The 22909-nt window shown below is 41.3% G+C and overlaps 1 protein-coding gene across 2 annotated transcripts in view; it reads right to left on the reverse strand.

The window, feature by feature from the left end:
- Nucleotides 1–22909, reverse strand: part of arid1ab (AT rich interactive domain 1Ab (SWI-like)) — a 129610-nt gene that overhangs the window by 57722 nt on the left and 48979 nt on the right. Inside the window, exons 2-3 of one of the 2 annotated variants that reach the window (XM_034161400.1) lie at nt 19842–20063; nt 8061–8669 (exon numbers count right to left, since the gene is read on the reverse strand). In XM_034161400.1, the coding sequence (XP_034017291.1) occupies nt 8061–8669; nt 19842–20063 (831 nt within the window). The remainder of the gene's footprint in view (nt 1–8060; nt 8670–19841; nt 20064–22909) is intronic. The other variant, XM_034161401.1, reaches the window with a different exon arrangement.

Here is a 22909-nt window from a genome sequence, read left to right on the forward strand (position 1 = left end):
GCTGTACAAACTTTATTTTTCAGTGATAATGAGTATAATTACTTTCAACTTACTATAAAATATGTATATTTTGCTACTTATATCAATTTTCCTTATTTTTTTGAGGTGTCATCTCCACTTTAATGTGACGCTTTAACGCCCCTAGCGCATCAGGCCGATGCTTTCCAACGCGTCGTGACATCAGACGCGTCGCTTTGGAAGCAGCAAGGGGGCGGAGATTGCGGCTACGTCACACTCTGCCTGTTTCACACTCTGAAAAAAGTTCAGCAATCGCCATCTTGAATTTGCGTCACCTGAACCACAAAAAAAGCTTTAAAAAAAACAGCAGAACGATTCTCCCATCACCCTGCTGGGAGAAGCTTTTTTTTTTTTCAGCTACTTGTCAGAGTGACGCCGACCGAGGGAGGACTGACAACTTGGTGGGATATCGATCGAACCGCGACAGCAGGCCGACCCGCACGGAGAAGACGGCCTTCAGGCATCATCACTGGGCAGAGCGATCCAGGCCGCCGGGGTGATGGAGCAAACCCACTCAGTCCGAAATCTCCCACTTTTTGGATATATGCGAAGTCCCAGTTTACACAACGGAGGTTAGTTCTGCAGCTTTATCGAGGTGAGGATAAAATAAAAGTAAAACGTGACGTTTCTGCAATGCTGTGAATGTTTATTGATCGGCTAACGTTAGCTTAGCTTTTTAGCACAGTTGATCGGAGTGAACGCTTTAATTTGTAAATGGTTCAGTCTCTTATTTTTTACCAAATAAAGCTACAGCTTTTTTCAGACACCACAAAAGCTCAACTTTAAATAACTTATTTTTTCAGGCGTTTTTTTTTTCCACCGTTTTTTTTTTCCCCTTTTTATATATAAACTGTTTAGTGTTTCTTTATATTTAAAAAAATATTTTTATTTGTCCCAATCAGGAACATTTGTTGTGCAGACAACCAAACTTCTATTGATGAGCTGAACACCACGAAGTCCAGTCGAAAGAAAATATCTCTGCTCTAAAGCAAAACCACCAGAGTTCAAAGCTGCAGAAGAGACCTTCATCTGGTCCCAAGAATCCAGCAGAACATCACCTGCTTCTAAATAAAAGGCTCTTTCAACTGCAACTATTTTATTATTTTTTAAAAAGCTGTTTCATTTTATATTTTATCAATAAATGAACGGATCATTAAAAATGTCCACAAATCAAAGTCAAAAGACATTTGCACAGGTAGAAGCTCTCCACTTATTGTGCTCAAATTCATATTTTAGAAATGACTCTGTCCTAGTAACAACATTAAGGGCAATTACATATTTTGACAAAATTACAAGTTTAAATGACTATAAAAAAAAATCATTATGAGGTTTATGTCACAAAAATCCTACTTTACAATCACACTGCAGTCATTGTTAAATTATTTCCTGTTGCATTTATAATAAACATTTGTATTTATTTAGTGTCTTTTTCTGGTTGAAATGAGATATAAATAATCTACCAGACTTTTAAAAATGTACAAGTTTCCATGTTATTTTATTTGTCTAAACATAAATGTCCAAGGTTCCTTATGTTAAACAAGAAATTATCTAATCTGAAATAACAGGTGGTTTTAATTTACAGATGAAAGGTTTCTAAAGAACCATTTACTGATTTATTTAGCTATTTTAATTACAAGTGTTCTAAACCTTTTTTTTTAACAGTAATCAGAAATTTTGATGTAACAAACAACAACAAAAAACATTTCCAATGATTTTTCTTCAGAAAACTGCTCTATAAATGAGCAGTCCTGTCACACGTTAATGTTTTGTACAGATAAGTGGTTTCTGCACCGATCCATTTTGTAGAGATCAGTGGTTTCTGCCACTCGTCCTCCGTGTTTTGGCCCGACGCGTCGTTCCTATTGGACAATGCGAAGGTACGTCACAGCTCAGAGTGTCGAAAGTTGGATTGGATTGAACTTTGACTCCGTCAGCCTGCCGACAAGCGGCAATGCGCGCTCCCGTCAGAAGCGTCATTTTAGCTCGGCTTTTGACGCGACGCTTCTGACGCGTCTAAAAAGCAACGGGTCTCATTGAAAATAATGCTTTTTAGACCGATTTTTAACGCTTCTGACGTGTTCGGTGTGAAAGGTCCATAACTGTTGAAGCTTTGTAGGTGGAATTCTTTCCCATTCTTGCTTGATGTACGACTTCAGTTGTTCAACAGTCCGGGGTCTCCGTTGTCGTATTTTGCGCTTCATAATGCGCCACACATTTTCAATGGGCGACAGGTCTGGACTGCAGGCAGGCCTGTCTAGTACCCGCACTCTTTTACTATGAAGCCACACTGTTGGAACACGTGCAGAATGTGGCTTGGCATTGTCTTGCTGAAATAAGCAGGGACGTCCCTGAAAAAGACGTTGCTTGGATGGCAGCATGTGTTGCTCCAAAACCTGGATGTACCTTTCAGCATTGATAGTGCCATCACAGATGTGTAAGTTGCCCATGACATGGGCACTAACACCCCCCCATACCATCACAGATGCTGCAGATGCCGCTTACGTGTAGAAAGTTCTCCAGATTCTCTGAATCTTCTGATTATATTATGGACTGTAGATGATGGAATCCCCAAATTCTTTGCAATTGAAAATTGAGAAACATTGTTCTTAAACTGTTGGACTATTTTTTCATGCAGTTGTTCACAAAGTGGTGATCCTCACCCTAGTAATGCGCGATATAAACGATATACGATATAAACGATATAAAAATGGTCTATGATAGAGATTTTAATTACATGCTCTATCGCGGTAACGCATGTTGATGACGTCAACTACCCGCGACCCGCTGCGGCATGCATCAAACAACATGGTGGAAGGCGAAACGGAGCGACAAGAACTCGTGAAAAAGACCGGTGCAACTTCCATTATTTGGAATTGGTTTGGAGCAGAAAACAATACTCTGCAGAATGTATGGGGCAACAGTTTTAGCTAAGACCGGCAATACAACTAATCTGCAAAACACGCCATTGAATACCAAGAGTGCCAGCGAATGCAGGCGGCCCCAAGCTACCAGTCCTCCATTGAACAATCATTTTCAAAAGGTACTCCTTACAATCGGAAAAGCCCGCGATGGAACGACGTTACGAGGGCTATAATTGTTTACTTGTGTAAGGACATGGTACCCTTTCAAACCGTAGAGAGACGCGGCTTTAAAACCATGATCGGAGCTATTGAGCCACGATACGAGCTGCCAAGCCGCAAATACTTTACAGAAACAGAGATGCCAAGATTATATTCCGAGCTTCGCGAAAAGGTTGAAAGAGAGCTTTGTGGTTTGAAGTACTTTGCCACTACAGCGGACCTTTGGTCGAGCCAAACCATGGACCCTTTCCTCAGCCTGACCATTCACTATATAACGGACGACTGGAATCTTGGCAGCCGGTGTTTGCAGACATCGTACTTCCCTACTGAACATACGGCCGAGGAGATAGCACAAGGACTCAAAGACGCGCTCGAGTCATGGGGTTTTAAGGAAGAAAGCCAAGTGTGCATCACCACTGATAATGGAGCGAACGTGGTCAAAGCAGCGTCTCTGAATGACTGGACCAGGCTGCAGTGCTTTGGACATAGGCTGCACCTCGCCATCAGTAGGTTAAATATTTAGTGCATAATGTTATAATATTTTAACATCCTGCTGTAGTAGGGATGGATATCGAGAACCGGTTCCTTTCGGGTATCGTTAAGAAATGATTCAATCCACCGACATCAATAACCTTTTTACTTAATGATTCCCTTATCGGTCCTTCAGAGTGGCCGTTGTTTTTGGGGGTGTTTGTCAGGAAAATTATGATTTCTCTACATTGATTACAGACCCTGCAGCGGGTATGTAATCAACTTTTCTGCAGAGCGGCTTTGCTTTCAACCTTGAACCAATCGAAGCAGTGATTCGCAGATCGAACCAGTGCTTCGATCATTGCTTCGTTGATTAATTTTTTTATTTCGCTTTCCCCCACTAAACCCATAAAGAGCATATGGTTGTGAGTATTATTTACCTTTTTATGTTAAAGCGACCTGTTATGTTCTTCTGAAACAGTTAATAGATGTATTTTATAACTTAAAAACAGGACTGATGCTAACACGTTAGCATGTGTATGGCATTTTCAATGTTAATGTTAGCAATAAGCAGTTGCAGCTGTCAAGCGTTTGTTGTCGTAAGAGTCAAATGTGCATGTAATACGGCATAGTAATGTTGCATTTGTTTAGAGATGTATAGCAAATGCTCTTTATTTGTGGCATTTGTGTTAAGTGAAGTGTGTGTGTGTGGGTATGCGGGTGTGTGTGCGCGCATGTGTGTGTGTGTGTGTGCATGCATGAGAGAGATGGAGAGTGAGATTTAATTAACAAATAGTATCTTATCAACAGAAAAAAGTGTGAAGGACCCCCGAATCGACCGTGCTGTTGCCTTATGCAAGAAGATTGTAAGTTCCTTTTCCCACTCTTGGAAAAGAAGAAAAGCACTGAAGAAAGCCCAGGTTGAGCACAATCTTCCCTTACAGCGTCTCATCACAGAAACGCCCACAAGGTGGGGGTCACGACAGATGATGATCCAGAGGGTGCTTGAGCAAGAGAAGGCCCTATCACAGGTACTGAAAGCAGACAAGAAAACCAGACACCTGGTACCCACGTGGCAAGATACAGATGTCCTGGAATACATGAGCAAGACCCTTGGCCCACTGCTTGAGTTCACAGACGCGCTGTCTGGGGAACAGTATGTCAGCGTGTCATACATTAAACCCATTCTCCACCTTTTCAATAACACTGTTCTTACTGCAGCTGATGATGATGCAGAGCTGACCAAGGACATGAAAAGGATCATCCTAGAGAACTTAAATGAGAAGTACTCAGACCCAGAAACTTTTGACCTGCTTGATATGGCCTCACTGATCGACCCACGGTTTAAAGATACATATATAGCTGATGACCGCAAGATGTTCATCAAGACCAGAGCAGTAGCAGAAATTCAGTCACTGTTGGCGGTGAAAGCTGTAATGGTCACAGAGCCACACACAAGCATAGAAGCTGCAGCTGCTGGTGTTGAAGCTGCTGAAGCTGCTGTTGAGACAGAATCGAAGAAAGTCAAACGGAGCCTGGGAAGCTTTTTCAAAAAGGCCTCTGATGGCACAGGTGCTCTCGCTGACAGAGAGGCCATCGAAGGGGAGCTAAAACGTTACCTGAGGACCATGCCGTTTGATGGAGAGACTGACCCCCTGGGCTGGTGGCGGCTGCACCAAGTTAATTTTCCCAGGGTGGCAAGACTGGCCCAGAAATATCTCTGCATCCCGGCCACAAGTGCCCCTTCTGAAAGGGCATTTAGCACAGGGGGCAACATAGTTACACGCCACCGATCTCTGTTGAAGCCAGAGACTGTAGACAAGCTTGTATTTCTGGCGAATAATCTTTAGAGCGTAACAAATGTCACATGATGTAAGCAAGTCTCAGTGAGTTCCCGGCTTTAACATTTATGTTGTATCTTACTATACAACAGCTGAGATCAAAAGTTTTAAATGTGGTGTGAAATTTATATTATTCATATGGTCTTAAGGATTTCAGTATGTTTTTTTTTTTTTTACAGAGAAGACACCAAATTTTCTGTTCTTCGCCACTTTATGCCTTCTATACTGTTTGCACTTTTTTGCTGTTAATGGTATGGCACTACTGCAACTAAACCTTTATACTTGAAAAAATGCTGTTTAGTTTACATATGTGCCTTATACTGTAAGTATTCCAATTGTGTTTTCATTTTGCACTTTAATGGTTTTATTTGAAGTATACTACACTGATACATTTAAAAAGGCTATTCCTAATACTGGAAGTATTAACTTACTTCACAGTACCAGTTCAGGTAACTAAATTTAACTATGTTGAAAGGATTTTCAGTACAGTGTCTGTTCTTTAAAAAGACACCTCTTTTGTTTTTGTTTTTATTTATATCAACATTATGTCTACAGCTTTCTGTATTATTACAGTGGGGGCATAATACATGTTGTATGCCTACATTCTATGTTCTATCTTTCTTTCAATATATTTAGCCGTTTGGCTTTCCTCAGGGTCTATGTAACCTGTTCTGAAATGATTTATTATATAATTTATGTATCGTGATAATATCGTTATCGCAAGAGGTTGCAGTGTATATCGTGATATGAATTTTTGGCCATATCGCCCATCCCTACCTCACCCCATCTTTGCTTGTGAACAGCTGAGACTTTTGGGGTTGCTCGTTTTATACCCAATCATGACACTCACAATTAGTGTCCTCAGTTCCCAGTCAATTTTTTTCTGCGTCTCACTTCAGATCCAACACAGTCATGCACCACATGCTAACTGACTAGTCTGTTAGAGACATGATTTAGCTCTGAAAAATAACACCGTTTTCAAGAGACATAAACCAATAAATTCATCATGAATCACTGATTTAAGTTGCTCTCCATCGCTCAGATAGCCAATAAAACTTTTCTGCAAGCTAAAACAATGCCTCCCATAATGCATTTGCACGTCTCCTATCGGTCACGGGTCTTGAAAACAATGACAGTCCTCTGACATTGCTCCGAAAGAAGAATCACAGATGCTGCTTTCTGCACGTGTCAGTATTAGTTTTATTCACACAAATTTGAATATCTGTGGACACAAAAATGAACTTTTTAAGCTTTTATCAGTCAATACTCTCAGTATAATCACGCGTCTCTATTATGGGAACTAGTGTAGCAATTTCCATTTCTGGAAAACATGCTAAATTTTAATGGTCGAGCAAGTGAGATTTCAGCCAATCAACATCATTTTAAGAATATCTTCCACCATGTCATCTGAAATTGGGGTGCTTAGATGATGCAGTCATCGACTGGTACAGATATGCTGATTGGCTGAAATAGGACGACCAAGAAGGTCATGCATCTTATCCAGCATGGGGAACTGTGACACTGCTGCATCTTATCAATCATGGTAATTACAGCTGGACATCAGTCTCCGAGCAAACCTGGTTATCCAAGGATCTGCTGGGAATTCTCATGACTGCAGCTTCTTTTTCCTGTCAGTGTTCTCAAAGAAAAGAGAAAATGATTGTTTCCTGATCTGTAAGACTGTCTCAGTGGAAAAGTCCATCCCTCCACAAGTATTTATCAAAACGATCAATTAACTGACCTGAGAAAAGTAGATCTAGACTGTCTTTAATTAAGAAGCAATAAGACTCTCTTTGATGAGTGTCTTATCAATCTGAAAGCACTCTGACAGGAGAACAAATGTACAAAAAAAAAAAACCCACAAGGAAATGGTTTACAGGTTAACGCAGTGGATCAGAGAGTCCTCGGTGCAAATCCCCGTCAAACTGGAAAATCACAAAGGTCCCTTGGGCAAGGTCCCGGTGTGCATTTGAGCACTTTGAGTGTGTGTGTGGGTGAATGGATGAATGAATGTGATGCATCATTGTAAAGTGCTCTAAGCATCATCTGCTTCAGATGGAAAAGTGCTGCAGAAATACATTCCATATCACACTCATCCAGTGTCAGCATGCCGGTGACGCCCTCAGGCTCTCAGCTCATCTACCAAGTCAAGTTAGTGCCTTTATCAGCTCACTAATATGAATATCTGGAGCCAGACGTCAGCGCCTCGAATGACATGACGTGTGACTAACCTGGTCTATTCTGATCCTTCCCACTAAACAGTTTTACAGTTCGAAGTCCCTGTTTCAAACCACTACAGCCGCCTACTCACCTTACTGATGTGTGAAAATTTAGTTCCTTCATGAATGTCAAATTCAAATATAAAGAAAAATAGCCAAATAACTGTATTTACAGTGCATGAGCTTGTAGTTCAGTTTCATATTATCATGGGGGAATTAAGTTTATTAGAGGGGTGACAAATTACTGGGGAACAGAAAAAAAAACAAAAAAAAAAAACATCTGTGAGCTAAATGGTAAAATCATTAAGTCACGAGCGGAACGTAAAGAGCATGTGTCAGAACCTGCTGCTGTTAATAGTAATAGTGAAACAGATGGGTGTCACAGCTAACGTGTGCTAAACACGTGCGTGCAGACAGCAGTGGTGTCTCACCTGTGGAGGAGGTGGGAACCTCTGATACGGAGATTGTTGCTGTTGCTGCTGTGGTTGCTGTTGCAGGGGGGGTGTTTGGGAGTACGGTGATGGTTGTCCTTGTTGCCCGTGACCTGGAGGTTGCTGGGCTTGAGGAGGGGGACCTCCTCCTGTTTGTTGCTGTTGTGCAGGTCCTTGCTGTTGTTGCTGTGGGGTTTGTGGTTGTGACGGTTGCCCTGGCCCACTGGACTGTAGGTAGCCAGCTTGACCCTGAGGGGCCTGCTGACTCTGAGAACCTGGAGCCTGCTGTTGCTGAGGCTGTTGCTGCTGTGGAGGGACGTAGGGTGGCTGCCCTGGCTGAGACTGTGGGGGTTGACTATAGGGGGGCTGACCTGCAGGAGGGCCATGAGAACCTTGGGATTGTGGGTAAGGTGGTCCTGACTGCCCAAGTTGGTTAGGGGACTGTGAAGGGTGGCCCTGTTGGGAATAAGGGGGTCCAGAGCTGCCTTGAGGCTGGCCAGGATAAGGTGTCTGCTGCTGGCCAGGGTGTGGCGGGGGTCCGTGTTGACCATAGTAGCCTTGACTCTGCTGGCTGTAGCCACCTGGTCCCTGCTGTCCATAGGCTGACATCTAAACATGGAAGAAGGAGGATTAGGCTCATTAGGACACATACCTGCATTGGGAATCATTTGCATTTTAAGATGTGAGTGACTGGTCACACTGTCATTTTTGCTGGGGATGGATGATTTCTTGATTTAAAAACAAAACAAAACAAAGCAAAACAAAAACACCACCAAAAAAGACAATCAGGATTTAAGAATGTGGCAACATCAATTTGATGACCAGTCTGTTTTTGATACAGTGTCTGGGGTCCGGTCAAATCTGATCGATCTGTGTGCAATGAATGATATTTGGTAGGACTATGACCATGTCACTCCAGTCTATCAGCAAGCGACAGCAGACTGTAGCTTCCATTTCAGCACAAGAAGGAAACTATTTAAACAGCTAATAAAACTGAAGATCTCTGGCCCGGCTGGCTGAGCTGACACTGAGAACCTGTGCAGAGCTACATTTTTCTTCCCCCACTGAAACCTAATTAAAGAATGGAACCAATAATCAGAATACTGGCATCCACGGGCAGATATTTTATCAATTCCCATCTCTGCACTGCACCAGGTGTACATGGGAAGACTGGAAGAGCTGCCTAGTAAAGTCCAGTGCTGTGGTGTCGCTGCTGACATGAGGTCTGGAACTGCAGAGCCCCTGAAGCCTCACTGTCCATGAGGTCAACGAGGAGGGGAACTCCACCAACGAATGTTTCTTTGACAAACTATTGCTGAACACCAGCGTTTCTTTCAATGTGGGGGTTCTAAAAGGATCACAACAAGTTCCTACTGAATGTGATGCAAATGTTATCAAAGCAGTTTCCTTTGATCGTAGGAGGCAGCTGCAGTTTTGGGCACTGACTATCTAATAACTGGGAAGTTAAAAGGTGAACAGCCAGGAGTGATTATGTCATACAATCAATTATAATCAATCAATCAATCATAATCAGTGTTATGAATCAGACATATCCTCGTTTGAGTACTCTGCAGTTTTCTCGATCTAATGCATATACGGTGGACAACCTGACAGTCACACAATGTGCATCGTCTCACACCAATAACAAATATGATCTTATAATCGGCTGCATTTCTTATCTCCAGGAGTGAAGGTTTTTTTTTTCTGCAGGTAAACACGGAGCTGCTGTGCATCAGGGCTGCAGTCACAGCTGTGTAGGTTTTATTTCACACTCTGTATCTTATCTTCTGTGACAACATTTATTTGTGTTGGGGGGGGGTATTTTTTGACAGAGCACATTCAATTTAGGCTTTTTTGGTGTGTTTCTGTGTGTGCGTGACATGCATATTTTATTTTATTTTTATTTGACTAGTAGCTGAAACAGGTCATCAGCTACAGCTCCTGTCAAATGTTTTATACTATAAACTTTAGAATATTAATTACCATCAGCTTTTCCTTTGGTATAATCCATGTAACAGAGCTCTGGTAAAACAGAGCGTTCGGTAAAACTGCAAAGCAGAAAGTGGTGTCTTGGAACCCAACAGCAGTCATTTGGCCTTTTTTAATCACTGAAATGTTTTTTTTTTTTTTAGTTTGTATTTATATTTTCCACGTCTGTGACCAGTGTTGCCACAGTAACTTTGACAAGTTACTTTATCAGATAGTTTATACAGTTACACTTTACAGTTGCTTCATTCGCAGCTGCAGACAACTTGTCAGCAGCTGCGAATGTAACTAATAAGGTAACTAGTAATCTAACTTGGTTATTTTTAAGATAGAGTACTCAGCAAAGTAACTCTTAGTTACTGCATGAAAAAGCGAGACACATTCCACTGTGTCAACATTATATAATATATAAATCAAAGAACTGCAAACTATCTTAAAAGAGATTAACGTTTACTTGTCTCTATGACAACCTTAAAAGAGATTAACGTTTACTTGTCTCTATGACAACCCAAAATTTCAGCAGTCACAGGGTGTGAGGCGGGGTTCACCCTGGACAGGACGCCAGTCTGTCACAGAGACACATTCAAACCCACACGCACACCTACGGACAATTTAAAGTCTACAATTCACCTAACCTGCATGTCTTTGGATGTGGGAGGAAGCCGGAGTACCCGGAGGGAACCCACACAAACACAGGGAGAACACGCAAACTCCACACAGAAAGGTCCCAGGTGGGAATCGATCCCACGACCTTCTTACCGTGAAGCAACAGTGCTCACCAGTAAGCCATCGTGCATCATTGCTGTTTCTTGCTTGTGTAATGACAGTGATTAAGTAACAGGGATGGGAATCTTAAGGTACTTCAAGATTTGTTCAGAATACAATTTAGAGGACTGTGATTCAATTATAAAAATAAGTATTAATGAATCTTGATGCCATCTATTTTTCTAAACAGGATTTTTTCCCCTCACTGTGTGACTACTTTGTACTTATCAAATCAAAGTTTTTCTACTTTTTTAACTTTTATTATTTTATTTCAATACATTCTTTAACAGCTCAGCCACATTTGCACCTGTGTGGCTCTCATTCACTGATTCCAAATTCTAAAACCCTGTGTTGCCTCACATCCCACCTGCTAAAACCACCCGTGTAGGTGTGGCTTCAGACTGACTCATGTTTGGATTATTACCACAGCAGCAAAAAAGGTTACACTCACATCTGCAGCTTCCTTCTGCCTTTATGAGCGCCTCATCGCAATGCACATGCACACTGGTTGTGTCACCACAACGCGCTGCAGAGCACATATTAAAATGGAAACGCTGGTAGAAATGATCAGCCATGATGTTAAGACAAATAATTGTTTTGGATTCTTTATTAGCTCTTTATGAAACAACAGAATGAGTCTGCTGCCAGCTGAGCCTTTAACCTGCTTACAGGGGGTGGAGACAAAAGCTGAAATCTACTCGTTTTTTTTTTTTTTTTTTTTTTTTTTTTTTTTTTTTATTTTGAAGTTAAAACTGTCATGTGGTGTGTCACATACAGTCCAAAAACATTTTTTTTTTTTTTTTTTTGCAGCTACTCGGTGCACCATCTTTTACGGAGAAAGACTGTAACAAAGCCATGTGGCAAATGTATTTACATAAAAAGTACATTACCAGTTCAAAAAATGACTTGAGTAAAGGAAGAAACACAGGTTTACATAAGGAAGGAGAAAAGTGTTCATTAGCACCCCACACAATTAATGTCTATAAAATCAATTATTGGCATGTGTGAATCGATTTAGAATAATCCATGTCACGATAAATCTAACATTAAATTTTTCCAACCAACCCCTGATATCCAAGCAATAAAACAACATGTATGTGTGGCTGCAGGTATATTTCTCACTATAAGCTGATGGGCCAATAGTAAGTCCCTTCGGCTGCTCCCTTGTTTGCACTTGGGGAGCAAATCCAAGGTGGATCTGCATGTTGAATTGGCACAGGTTTTACGCCGGATGCCCTTCCTGACGCAACTCCACATTACATGGAGAAATGTGGCAGGGGTGGGACTTGAACCCGGAACCTTCTGAACTGAAACCAAGCGCATTAACCACTTGGCCACCACCCCCTATAAGCTGATGAGCCAATGTGCCCATGAAACACCAAGTTCAGGGCTGTGAAATCCAAGGAAAATTTGCAGGGAGTCTGGGGACTTTTATTTGACCTGTCAATGATGATGTTGAAATAACAGAATATGACGTGGAAGTAGGACCTGGAATGATTTTCCTTTTAACTGTAAACCAAATTATGCATTAACTCAGAACAATTAAATTACATGAAATTCATGAAGACTGAAAAGACTGTTGAACCATTTCAAAAACCACAGCTAAAGCTTGTTAGAATATTTTGAAAATCAGGGTAAAATATCAATAACACACCTTATAATAAAAAAGTCACTTATATCCTTGTGTAAATTCCTGTAAATCCATTCAAAGCCACAATGTCTTTTTTTTCCTCCAATGACTGAAAGTCTACATTAATTAAAAAAGTCACTTAATCTGGTCTGAAATCCTGTTTGAACAGCACAATGTTTATTTTCCAAAGACCAAAAAAAAAAAAAAAAAAAAAAAAAAAACTTCTTACCGTGTTTCTTCAGGCCACAAGATGCAGTTTACTTTTCCCATTTCTTTTATCTGTGTTCATGATGACAAAGTTGAAATTCGACCCAGCGCCAATTCCACGAATTCTTGTCCTTATTAAACTTTTTCTACCGTGTTTCTCACCATCTTCCCTCTTTCGGATGTTGCACCGTGACACAGACATGCTGCAAAATTATCCTTTTAAAAACTCGATGGCTCTTAAAGTTTGCAATGTCCACATACTACGTTTAGCTTGGAGCAGCTGCACAGCATCGCCATAGCAACCAACCAGTCCCGCTACACAACTGTCGCAACAGCCATGCTTTGACAGAGGCATTTTAAAAACACAATTACAGAGTACAACACTAGCACCCACCCCATGATGAAATCCATGGAATTCCTTGGATCCAGAGTGTTCACAGCCCTGCAAGTTGGTGGAATTCTCAGTGTACCGTTCTACATTAGAACCATAAAAAAATAAAATACTGAGTTTTGACTTCATTGCTTTGAACTTCAATATGAGGCTTTTCATATTCTAGCTGATAGTGCAGATGAAAGCCTTTCAATACAGCCTTTTCATTTCATTACCCTCAAGGAGCGTGCAAGGAGAAAGAGCTGACCTTGTGAGGAAACACTGTAATGTAAAAAAGAGGAAGAAAAGGGGCATGTGTTGTTTTGGCAGCGTGCTTAGCTGCTCAAGAATTCAAAGAAAATGAGGAGATAGTGCAGAACTGCCACAGGTTTAAAACAACATCAAGTGGTTGTATTGTATGTGTCTGACAAGGGGAAGGAAGGGAAGCCTTTTTCTTCTCTGCAGGGCACTTATGGAGTCCACGGTCAGACACCAGGCGGCCAGTATGAGATAATAACACCACACAATGGGCACGAGACCGCGGACAGCGGACGTGAAAGGAAAGACTTCCCTCTGTGGAATTCCCATCTGTTAAGTTGCAGTGCCTGACTGAGAAGGTTCAACAAGGGTCTTACTCTTGGCTTTAAATACGTGGCTATGACAAATTTCATGTTTGTTCTCAATTCCACAACTGTCTGAAAGAGCTGCTCACTCGACTCAAAGGAAAAACATTTTATTTTTTTGCAATTGCAGTGTCAACATAAATACAGCTCACTGTTGCACCACCTGTGCGCATCTGCTTATCTGGAGCAATTAGTGTCACTCACCTGTGCCGTGAACGCCAGCAGGATCACGACACAGCGAGACTGTTTGCTGCTGGAATACCAGGTGTTAACGTCAGTGCCAAGTGGTCATTCTGAAAGCTTTCATCACAACCTTTTTGGATATTACACAATTTATTCTTCTGTCCTACAACATGGACGGGCCGCGGTGGGCAAAACTACTGTCGGACAGCGGCGAGCCATTTCATCACGTGCACTACCTGGTTTCCTGCTTGTGTTGCCCCTGCTTTCTGGAGATGTACATGTAAATCCTGGACCTGGAGTTGGCACACCGCAGGTGCAGGACACCAGCACGGGGCTCCACCTGAGTAATTCCCCTGAGGAGGTGAGCATTCAGATTCCTTTTTTGTGTGGCTTCACCGTTATCGGTGCAAACCTGATCAACGCGGGGAGTAATTATTTTAATGAACCACCGAAGCTACTTGTTGGGAATCTAAGAGAACCTGTGGACTATATAAATAACTCATCTAGTGCTACATCGTGTCGGCAAACCGCTGTGAGGAAACAGAGGCTGTACAAAACTTTTCAAACTGTCAATCACGCAAAGGTCCTTTGGGACCTGAAGTTAAAACCAAGGGGACTTTTTGGTGGACATTTAAACATCAGGAGTATTGTTGCAAAAAGTGATCAGTTAATCCATTTATTGTCAGATTCTAATCTGGACTTTGTATTTCTGAAACGTGGCTACAGCCCTCCACTCCCTCTCATGTATTCATGGTGGCAGGTTATCAGCGTTTCAGACGGGACAGACCTGTGGGTCGGGATGAGGGTGTTAATATATGTAAGAAATGACATTAAATGTGAACGGGTTGTTTTTAAAGTTGTTAACACACTGGTATATGTCAGATTGAAAATTATTCTATCCCAGCAAATATCTTTTACTATTATCGGAGTGTACAGACCCCAGATAATGTAAGAAGAAAAAGTAGAAAGGCTTAGCACATAAATATAATTTATATCAGCTCATAAAGGTGCAACAAGAACTGCCAAAAAATCTAGCACACAACATTGACCTAATCTTTACCAATAAACCAGAAAGAACCTGATTACTGGGTTATCTGATCATAATCTGACCTTGGTGGTCAGGAAGCTCACTAAAAACAGGTTTAAATTTATTTCAAAAACTCAAAAACATTTCTTCTGCATACCCAAAAGTAGACAAGCTGTGTTCCACAGTGACATCACTGAACTAGGTTGGGATGATGTAACAACCTCTGATGATCTGGAGAGCAGTTGCAATATATTTATTAATAAAATTGACTCTGTAAGAGAATGTTTAACTGTTAAAAATCCATAAAAAATGTAAAACATCTACAATGGTTAAATGAAAATGTGTGGAAACTCATGAAGGAAAGGGATGCTGCACTAAAAAAAAAGCCATTAACTCTAAAGTGAACACAGGCATGCTGGTTTTTAAAGGCCTGGGGAATAAGGTTATTTATGAACTGAGGCAGGCTAAATCTCAATTTTATCTTAATATTCTACATAATGCCAAAGGAAATAGCAAACTAATATGGCAGGACATCAATAATCTAGTGAGGAATGAGCCACTTGTCTCAGAAGATATTCAACTGAAAATTGATGGAATTTTGACAGATGACAAGTCTACTATTGCTCAAATTTTTAATCATTATTTTATTGATTCAATTAATAGGAGAAAGTTCATTGAAAGGGAATTGGATTTTGCACCCAGTACTTCTCCTGATGAAACCTTTGTTCTGGCTCAAACAGATGTCACAGAAGTGAATAAAATCATCAGCTCTTTAACAAACTCAAAATGTAGGGATGTTTTTCAGCTCGATACCATGTTTATTAAGAAACACCAAACCACGCTAGTGGCACCAATCACTCACTTAATCAATTTATCAATAAAACATAATGCTTTTCCAAGTGCATGGAAGCGACTCCTATCTTTAAGTCTGGTGACCGTCATGAAGCCAGTAATTTCAGACCAATAATTATACTTCCTGTGCTTTCAAAAGTTGCTGAGAAGGTTGTAATTAAACAACTGACTGCATATCTCGCAGATAGTAAATTTTGTTTACATCCACTGCAGTTTGGCTTTAGGCCCAATCACTCCACTGAAACAGCTGTTCGAAGCAGATAAAATTTAAACTAGACAAGGGGGGGGGTAGCTGGTGTTGTATTTTTAGATTTAAGAAAAGCATCTGATACAGTAACTCAATGTTCTTATCTCAAAACTTTCAAAAATTAATATTTCATCAGAAACGCTGCAATGGATGGCTTCTTAATTTATCTGGTAGGATGCAATGTGTTAAAGTTATTGATGTTTTTCTGATATTAAGTGTACAATGGGTGTGCCACAAAGTTCTGTTTTGGGCCCCCTCCTATTTAGTCTCCAGATTAATTATCTGCCACAGGTATGTCAAGGCATGGATCTGCAAACGTATGCCGATGATACTGTTTTATATACACATGCAAAAACTGCTGAACTAGCAGCTAGCAAGCTGAGAGCTGCTATGGAAAGTATCGCAGAGTGGCTTGACCAGTCATGTCTCAGCCTTAACATAAGACAAAGGGTATGATCTTTTCTAAATCCAACCAGTTTGCGAGTGATGAAACTGTTATAAAAGCGGAGTTGGTGCTGTATTTTTAGACTTAAGAAAAGCATTTGATACAGTAACTCATAATATTCTTATCTCAAAACTTTCAAAATATTAATATTTCATCAGAAAAGCTGCAATGGATGGCTTCTTAATTTATCTGGTAGGATGCAATGTGTTAAAGTTATTGATGTTTTTCTGATAATATTAAGTGTACAATGGGTGTGCCATAAAGTTGTGTTTTGGGCCCCCTCCTATTTAGTCTCCAGATTAATGATCTGCCACAGGTATGTCAAGGCATGGAACTGCAAACGTATGCCGATGATACTGTTTTATATACACATGCAAAAACTAGCAGCTAGCAAGCTGAGAGCTGCTATGGAAAGTATCGCAGAGTGGCTTGACCAGTCATGTCTCAGCCTTAACATAAGACAAAAGGTATGATCTTTTCTAAAACCAACCAGTTTGCGAGTGATGAAACTGTTATAAAAGCGGAGAGGATTGAGATCGTGAAGGAGTCTAAATATCTTGGTGTAGTAACTGATTCAAATCTTAACTTTAAGTCACATTTGAAAAAAAATTACCAAAACCATCAGATATAATGTGATATATTTTAGGGCAGCCTTTCAATGGATGCTGTAACCTTCATGCACGCTAAGATCCTTTCTCATTTGTCATATTGTGTCATATGTTGGGGGCAGGCTGGAGAAACAACTATTACACCACTGGAATCTGTGTATAAACAAACTTTAAAAACTCTAGATGAAAAAGTCTATGCAATATCACCACTGCAGGATTCTAGAAAAGCTTCATCTGCTTAGTTTTGAGAATTAGAAACTGTTTTCTAATTTGTGTCTTATGTTTAAGATGTTAAATGGCATGGCTCCTTCCCCATTACGTCTATTTATTAATATTCATCTGGAACAGTCTATAAGATCTACCAGAATATCGTCAATCAGAGCCCGTTCTGTGCCTTTCTGTCGTACTGCTTTTGGTCAGTCAGCTTTCTCTGTGAAAGCCACGACTCAGTGGAACACTCTCCCTGACAGCATTAAGAACTCTGATTCTAGTGGAAGCTTCAAGAACAAACTGAAAAATTTACTGAAAGCTACTCAACTCTGTAACCACTGATTTTAGAAACACTGTGTAAAATATGACTGTGTGAATGTGTTTGTGTGTATGTGAGCGTATATGAATGTGTGGATGATTTACAGCTCTGCAGCTTTGAAATAAAGTTTTTTTTATGTTTATGTTGTAATTGTGACCTGCCAAGGGACAGCAGATGTAAATTAGCTTTAAGCTAACTCTGGTACAATGCATCAAATGGAAACATTTATGTTCTTTACTGTACATTGTACATGGTCCCTTTACAAATAAATAAAGGAAGAAAGATTCTCCACAGTATTAAACAACTGTTGCCTCCATCATTATTCCCTCATAATCCTGTTTCATGATAAAAACAATCACATAAAACAGAACATCTGGTTGTTGCCCAGTTACCTTTTTTAATTTCTTGTTTCTGAAATGATGTAGCAAGAAAAAAAAGCGTTTGCCATGGAACAGTCTATGCTTGTGTAACTGAATGATGAAAACAGAAGAAATGTGAAATGAAATTATTTTGAGTGAACGTCAATTTAATGTGAGTATTAGAGGAAAATCGTGGTACATAACAAGCTGCATTCTCCATTACGATTTTAAATTTGGCGTAAATTTATGTAGAGTATTACAATGCATCGCACAAAGTATCAGATCAGAACGTATCCCCGTACAGGTGCTTTGTGGCACCAGGTACATATCACACCCTGCCAAAAAGTGTGTGTGTGTTTTATTTTTATTTTCCTCAACTGGTTTCTGCTCTGCCCTCCAGCCTGCACTTCAGTCAATGACTTGCTGAACTTTGTCATGTGTCTGTTTAATGCCTCACAGTTCTGCAGAGGGACACAGAATACTAGATTTTTATGAAAAAAAATCTGCAAATTATTTGGTAAATTTGAACATAGGACATGCAGAATAAAACACAGTTTTGGTTAACTGTCCTGACAGAAGCGGTCGCTGCACACAGTTACTTCAAAGACATCACAGCAAAGAAAACAAAAAAAGGTTTTCTGCTTGTACATGTATGTCAGTCCAAAATACTGCATGGATATCTTTACAGCACTGCAGAATAATAACAGAAGGACACACTAGACACTTGTTTGTGGAGCTGATAGTGTGCCACTGTGTGAGGTGGAGCAGAATGTGTGATTTTCGCTTGTAAAAAAAATCATGAAGCCAATCAGAATCATAGAATTTGTGCATATGGGTCCATCAGTTGTCTCTACACTTCAAAAACATCCACTGGAACACTTTGACACACTGTGGCAAGAACACATTAGGCACAATTGTTCTATAATTACAGCAGAATTAAATATATCAGAGGATGAGATTTTTGTTGTTGTTGTTAATTAAAATGGATCCCAAAGACCTTTGAGCCTTGATCAGACTGCCAGTAAAAATCTGATTCATGTGCATATTTCATTTGAATCTGATTGCAAGTCTGAACTCAAAAGTTGCATTGCCTTTGATTATTATTCTAATCCATATCCACTGAGTCACAGAGCTCTGTGTGGATTTGATGGCATTTGGACAGCAGCCATGTGACTTTCTCCCTGTGTGCGACTCATTACTTATAGCCACTAAAGTTGAAAGGATGTCAGATGAGGACTGCAACACTGAAACACAGCTCAGATCTGGTCACTTGCCATCTATAAAGTGGACACATGCAGCAGGAAATGCCTATCCAGATAAGAATAGAAAATGAAAAATGAAGTAATCTGAAGATCTGATAGGCCACAATGTCCCAGATGAATTCTAAAAGGACAATGTCATGAGTCCTGAGCTGATGAGGGTCCGCTGTCAACCCCGAATTGCATTACTCATTGAATGAAAATCACCTGATGGATGTTGGTATTTTGAGTGACAGCAGACATGGCTTCGACCTGCATTACTGTGTCTGTCTGAAAGGGTCATAATTTATAGTGCAGTAGAGAAGTACAGTTTTTGAAATTTCAAAATTTCAAACCATAACTTTGATTTTAAATTCATAAATTGCTGTTGACCCTAAAAACACATTATATTTGTTTTCAAATTGCTAAACTGGCTTCCTCTCTTCAAAATATCAGTGTGAATTTCACATTTTTATTAGTGTTCTGGCAGAGTTTTGTATTTCCTGTTTTAAAGAGGTCAAATTACACCTTTTCAGTAAAGATAAGATGAACAGTCAGGTATGTCAAAACAGATATTAATGCTTGGAGCCAAAAACACCCCACAGACAGTGAGACAATGGAATCTTTAAAAAAAAAAAAAAAAAACTGGGGCAAGTTTCCAACGTTGCAAAGAGAAACCCAGCAAAAATCCTTGAGGTTAATAATAACTGACCTGTTGTCCATACTGCATGCCTCCCATAGCACCTGGTGATCGGCCCTGCATCCCCATAGGATATCTCTGAGGTCCCGGAGGACCATAGCCCGGCCCTGGATAAGAGCCCCCCTGCTGAGGTCCAGGCCCTGCAGGAGGTCCTTGTTGCTGTTGTGAATAGGGGTTGGCTCCTCCATATGGTTGACCGCGCATCTTCCCTACCTGGTCAATCGGGTTTGGAGGCTGGAAGACACAGATTGGTGACATGTTGCAGTTGTGCAATCTAACATATGTCACTATCTTTGTTGCAATGCTCTAAAAGCAGACATGGGATCCTACCGCGATGATCTACAGCCACAGGCTAAAATACAGCAAATGTATATTTGGAACTTGTCCAACTCCACTCAGCTACTTACACATTGTGCAATCTGAATGCAAAATAGGGTGAAAAGTGCAAAAGAGTCACGTTTCATCACGTAATTAGTCACAGGTACATTTTGAGCTTAACAGGAAATAGAACGCCGTCTGTAACAGCCTTTAGGAGACAGATCCAACCAGCAAGCAGACTGCTATTTAGATGGCAAATTCAGAAGTGAGATGTTTTCATTTCAATCCAGTTTATTGTGATTAAACAGAGAAAAGTCAGCACAACAAAATGTGCAGTATCAGCCCGAGCAGCACAACAACGTGCAGCATTCAGAAGACAATCAGACAGAAAAGGCAATGCAATAAAATACAATACCACACAATATACGGCAAGATAAAATCAGATAAGTGAGCTCATTAGTAGTCTGTTATTATGGATAAAAGTGCCCGTGCACAGCAGCCCCTGATCCTGTCACTGTGTCATTCTGTGAAGTGATAAAGTGACAGTGCATGACAGTGCATTCAGTAAAGTGCATTTGATAAGTGCTTAAAAGCATATGGGCATAGAGACATTATTCAACAGATTTACAGCTCGGGGTGGGCGGGGGAAGCTGTTCCTGAGCCGTCTGGTCCAATCCCCAGGACATCGGTACACTTTCAAACTTGGATGGGGATCAGACAGGCTACTTGCAAGGGTGAGTGTGGTCATGGGTGATGCTCCATCCATGCTGGATACAGCGTTTTTGGTGGATGTCTTTGGTGGAACATAGTAGCAGCTTCTAATAGCCACTGCAGGCCATTTGGTCAGCGATGGTACAGTCATCATAGCACACTGCTGTGCTTGATGTTATGATGGTGTAGGAATGTCTTTTTAATCACACGGCAGTAAGTGGAGATCTTTCACAGAAAGGTGAAAGTTTAGAGGTAAATGTGTTGGGGTTTTGCTGGTTTGTGTGCTGGCGTTAAAATGATGATCTCGTGGAGAAAGACGAAAATTTCTTGAAAGACATTAATAAGCTACTGATGAGTCAGTGGGTGACAGCATACAATGAAACAGTTACATCAGCTGGGTTCCTTGAAAGATAAATCTAAAGCATTCTTATCAACAAATGTTTACAGTTCCTTTGCAATATGCTGTAAAAGCATAATCTCATAAAATAATATAATTAAGCAAATGCAAAATAAAAAGCACAAAGGGCAAGAAACAAAACCAGTACTGGATTTAAATGTCCTACTAGAAAGAGGGGAAACTGGCTATGAATGAATGAATGAATGAATGAGGCCACTATATCCACCAGGAGGTTTTCCCTGCCCAGGAGATCATTGTGCCAGTGGGCGGATACTGTTACGGCAGAGACGTTGGGGAGAAACAAGCTTAAGGAAATGGAAGTGTGTGCGGTGCCTGGAGCTGCGCCCACTCCTCAGCTGGAGCTACGTCAGTATGGGGGGTGGTGGTGGGCTGTGGGACAGACCGTGGCCAGTTTGGATCCACATGGCTCAGGCAGGCGGTAGTACTTGGAAAAAGGCCTTTTCTGGCTGGAGAGCCAAGGAGGAAGTGAAGGTGGGAGGGCGGGATCGTAATGAGGAACGCTCAGCTGTCAACAGCTGGAGCCAAGGTCATAAAGTGTGTCACGCTGTGTGTGTGTGTGTGTGTGTGTGTGTGTGCATAGTAGATGAGCCCAGTGGAATCCCCCCAAAATACAACACATCTCCAGAGTTAACAAAACCACTACATCAACCACACAAACCTCACCTCGACTGAACTATGACCACATAGTTCCAAATAAAATAAAATCTAAATCATTCTTTGGAGCCAGCATTTGTCTGGTCGGCACATTCAGATATCATGAACTCATCAGACCGCTGGCAGCTCCTCTGTATTTCCATCACACCCATAACAGCAGCATCTAAAAGTGAAAGCTGCAATAAAAGCTTTGAAGTAGCAACACTTTCTGGTCTTCTGACCTCAGGCAGCAGACACAAAGCTTTCATTGCTTCCCACGGTTATTAATCTGTGTGTGTGTGTGTGTGTTTTCCCCTCCCTCAAAAATCTCTTTTCCTTGGTTAAGGCAGACAACCACCAGCGCTATTTTTAGCCTGCGAGACGGAGAGGGCAGTCTGCCGAAAATGTAACAGGTCCCAGCTGCACTGCTGTTTGAACCCGGGCCAGGCCGTGCTCTTCCTGGGCTTTAATAAAGCAGCAGGCTTTGGCACTCTATGAATGACAGTGCTGCTGTGAGGGAAGGGGGACAGGGTGGAGAGCGGGGCCACTCGGCAGGAAGCGGCTGTGCTGTTATGTAGGTGTTGGGTAGCGGTGGGGAGATCAACAGGTCGCTGTGGCGGTCAACCAACATTATGCACAATATCAAATTCCACTCCAGGTTTTCCCTCTGGCCTGAGCTCCTCCAGGTTCAGGAGAGTAGGTGTGTTATGTGGCGTGTGTGTGTGTGTGTGTGTGTGTGTGTGTGTGTGTGTGTGGGGGGGGGGGGGGGGGGGGGGGGGGTGTCACTAGACTCCCCAGGGCCATTACCAGCAGCACCACAGGGGGAATAGTAACAGGCCCCAGTAGGCACTCTCCTGTGACCTCTAATGCACTTTTAACCCCTGTGTAGATGAAGGAGCCAGGCCCAAACCGCTCCGCACACCTGCCACCTCCCCTCAGCACACCACATCATCACACTGCTTTCAGCCTGGTGGTCAACTGAGGAGCAAACGCCATCAGT

Source organism: Thalassophryne amazonica, chromosome 20, assembly GCF_902500255.1.
Source record: "Thalassophryne amazonica chromosome 20, fThaAma1.1, whole genome shotgun sequence".
Taxonomy (NCBI): Eukaryota; Metazoa; Chordata; class Actinopteri; order Batrachoidiformes; family Batrachoididae; genus Thalassophryne; species Thalassophryne amazonica.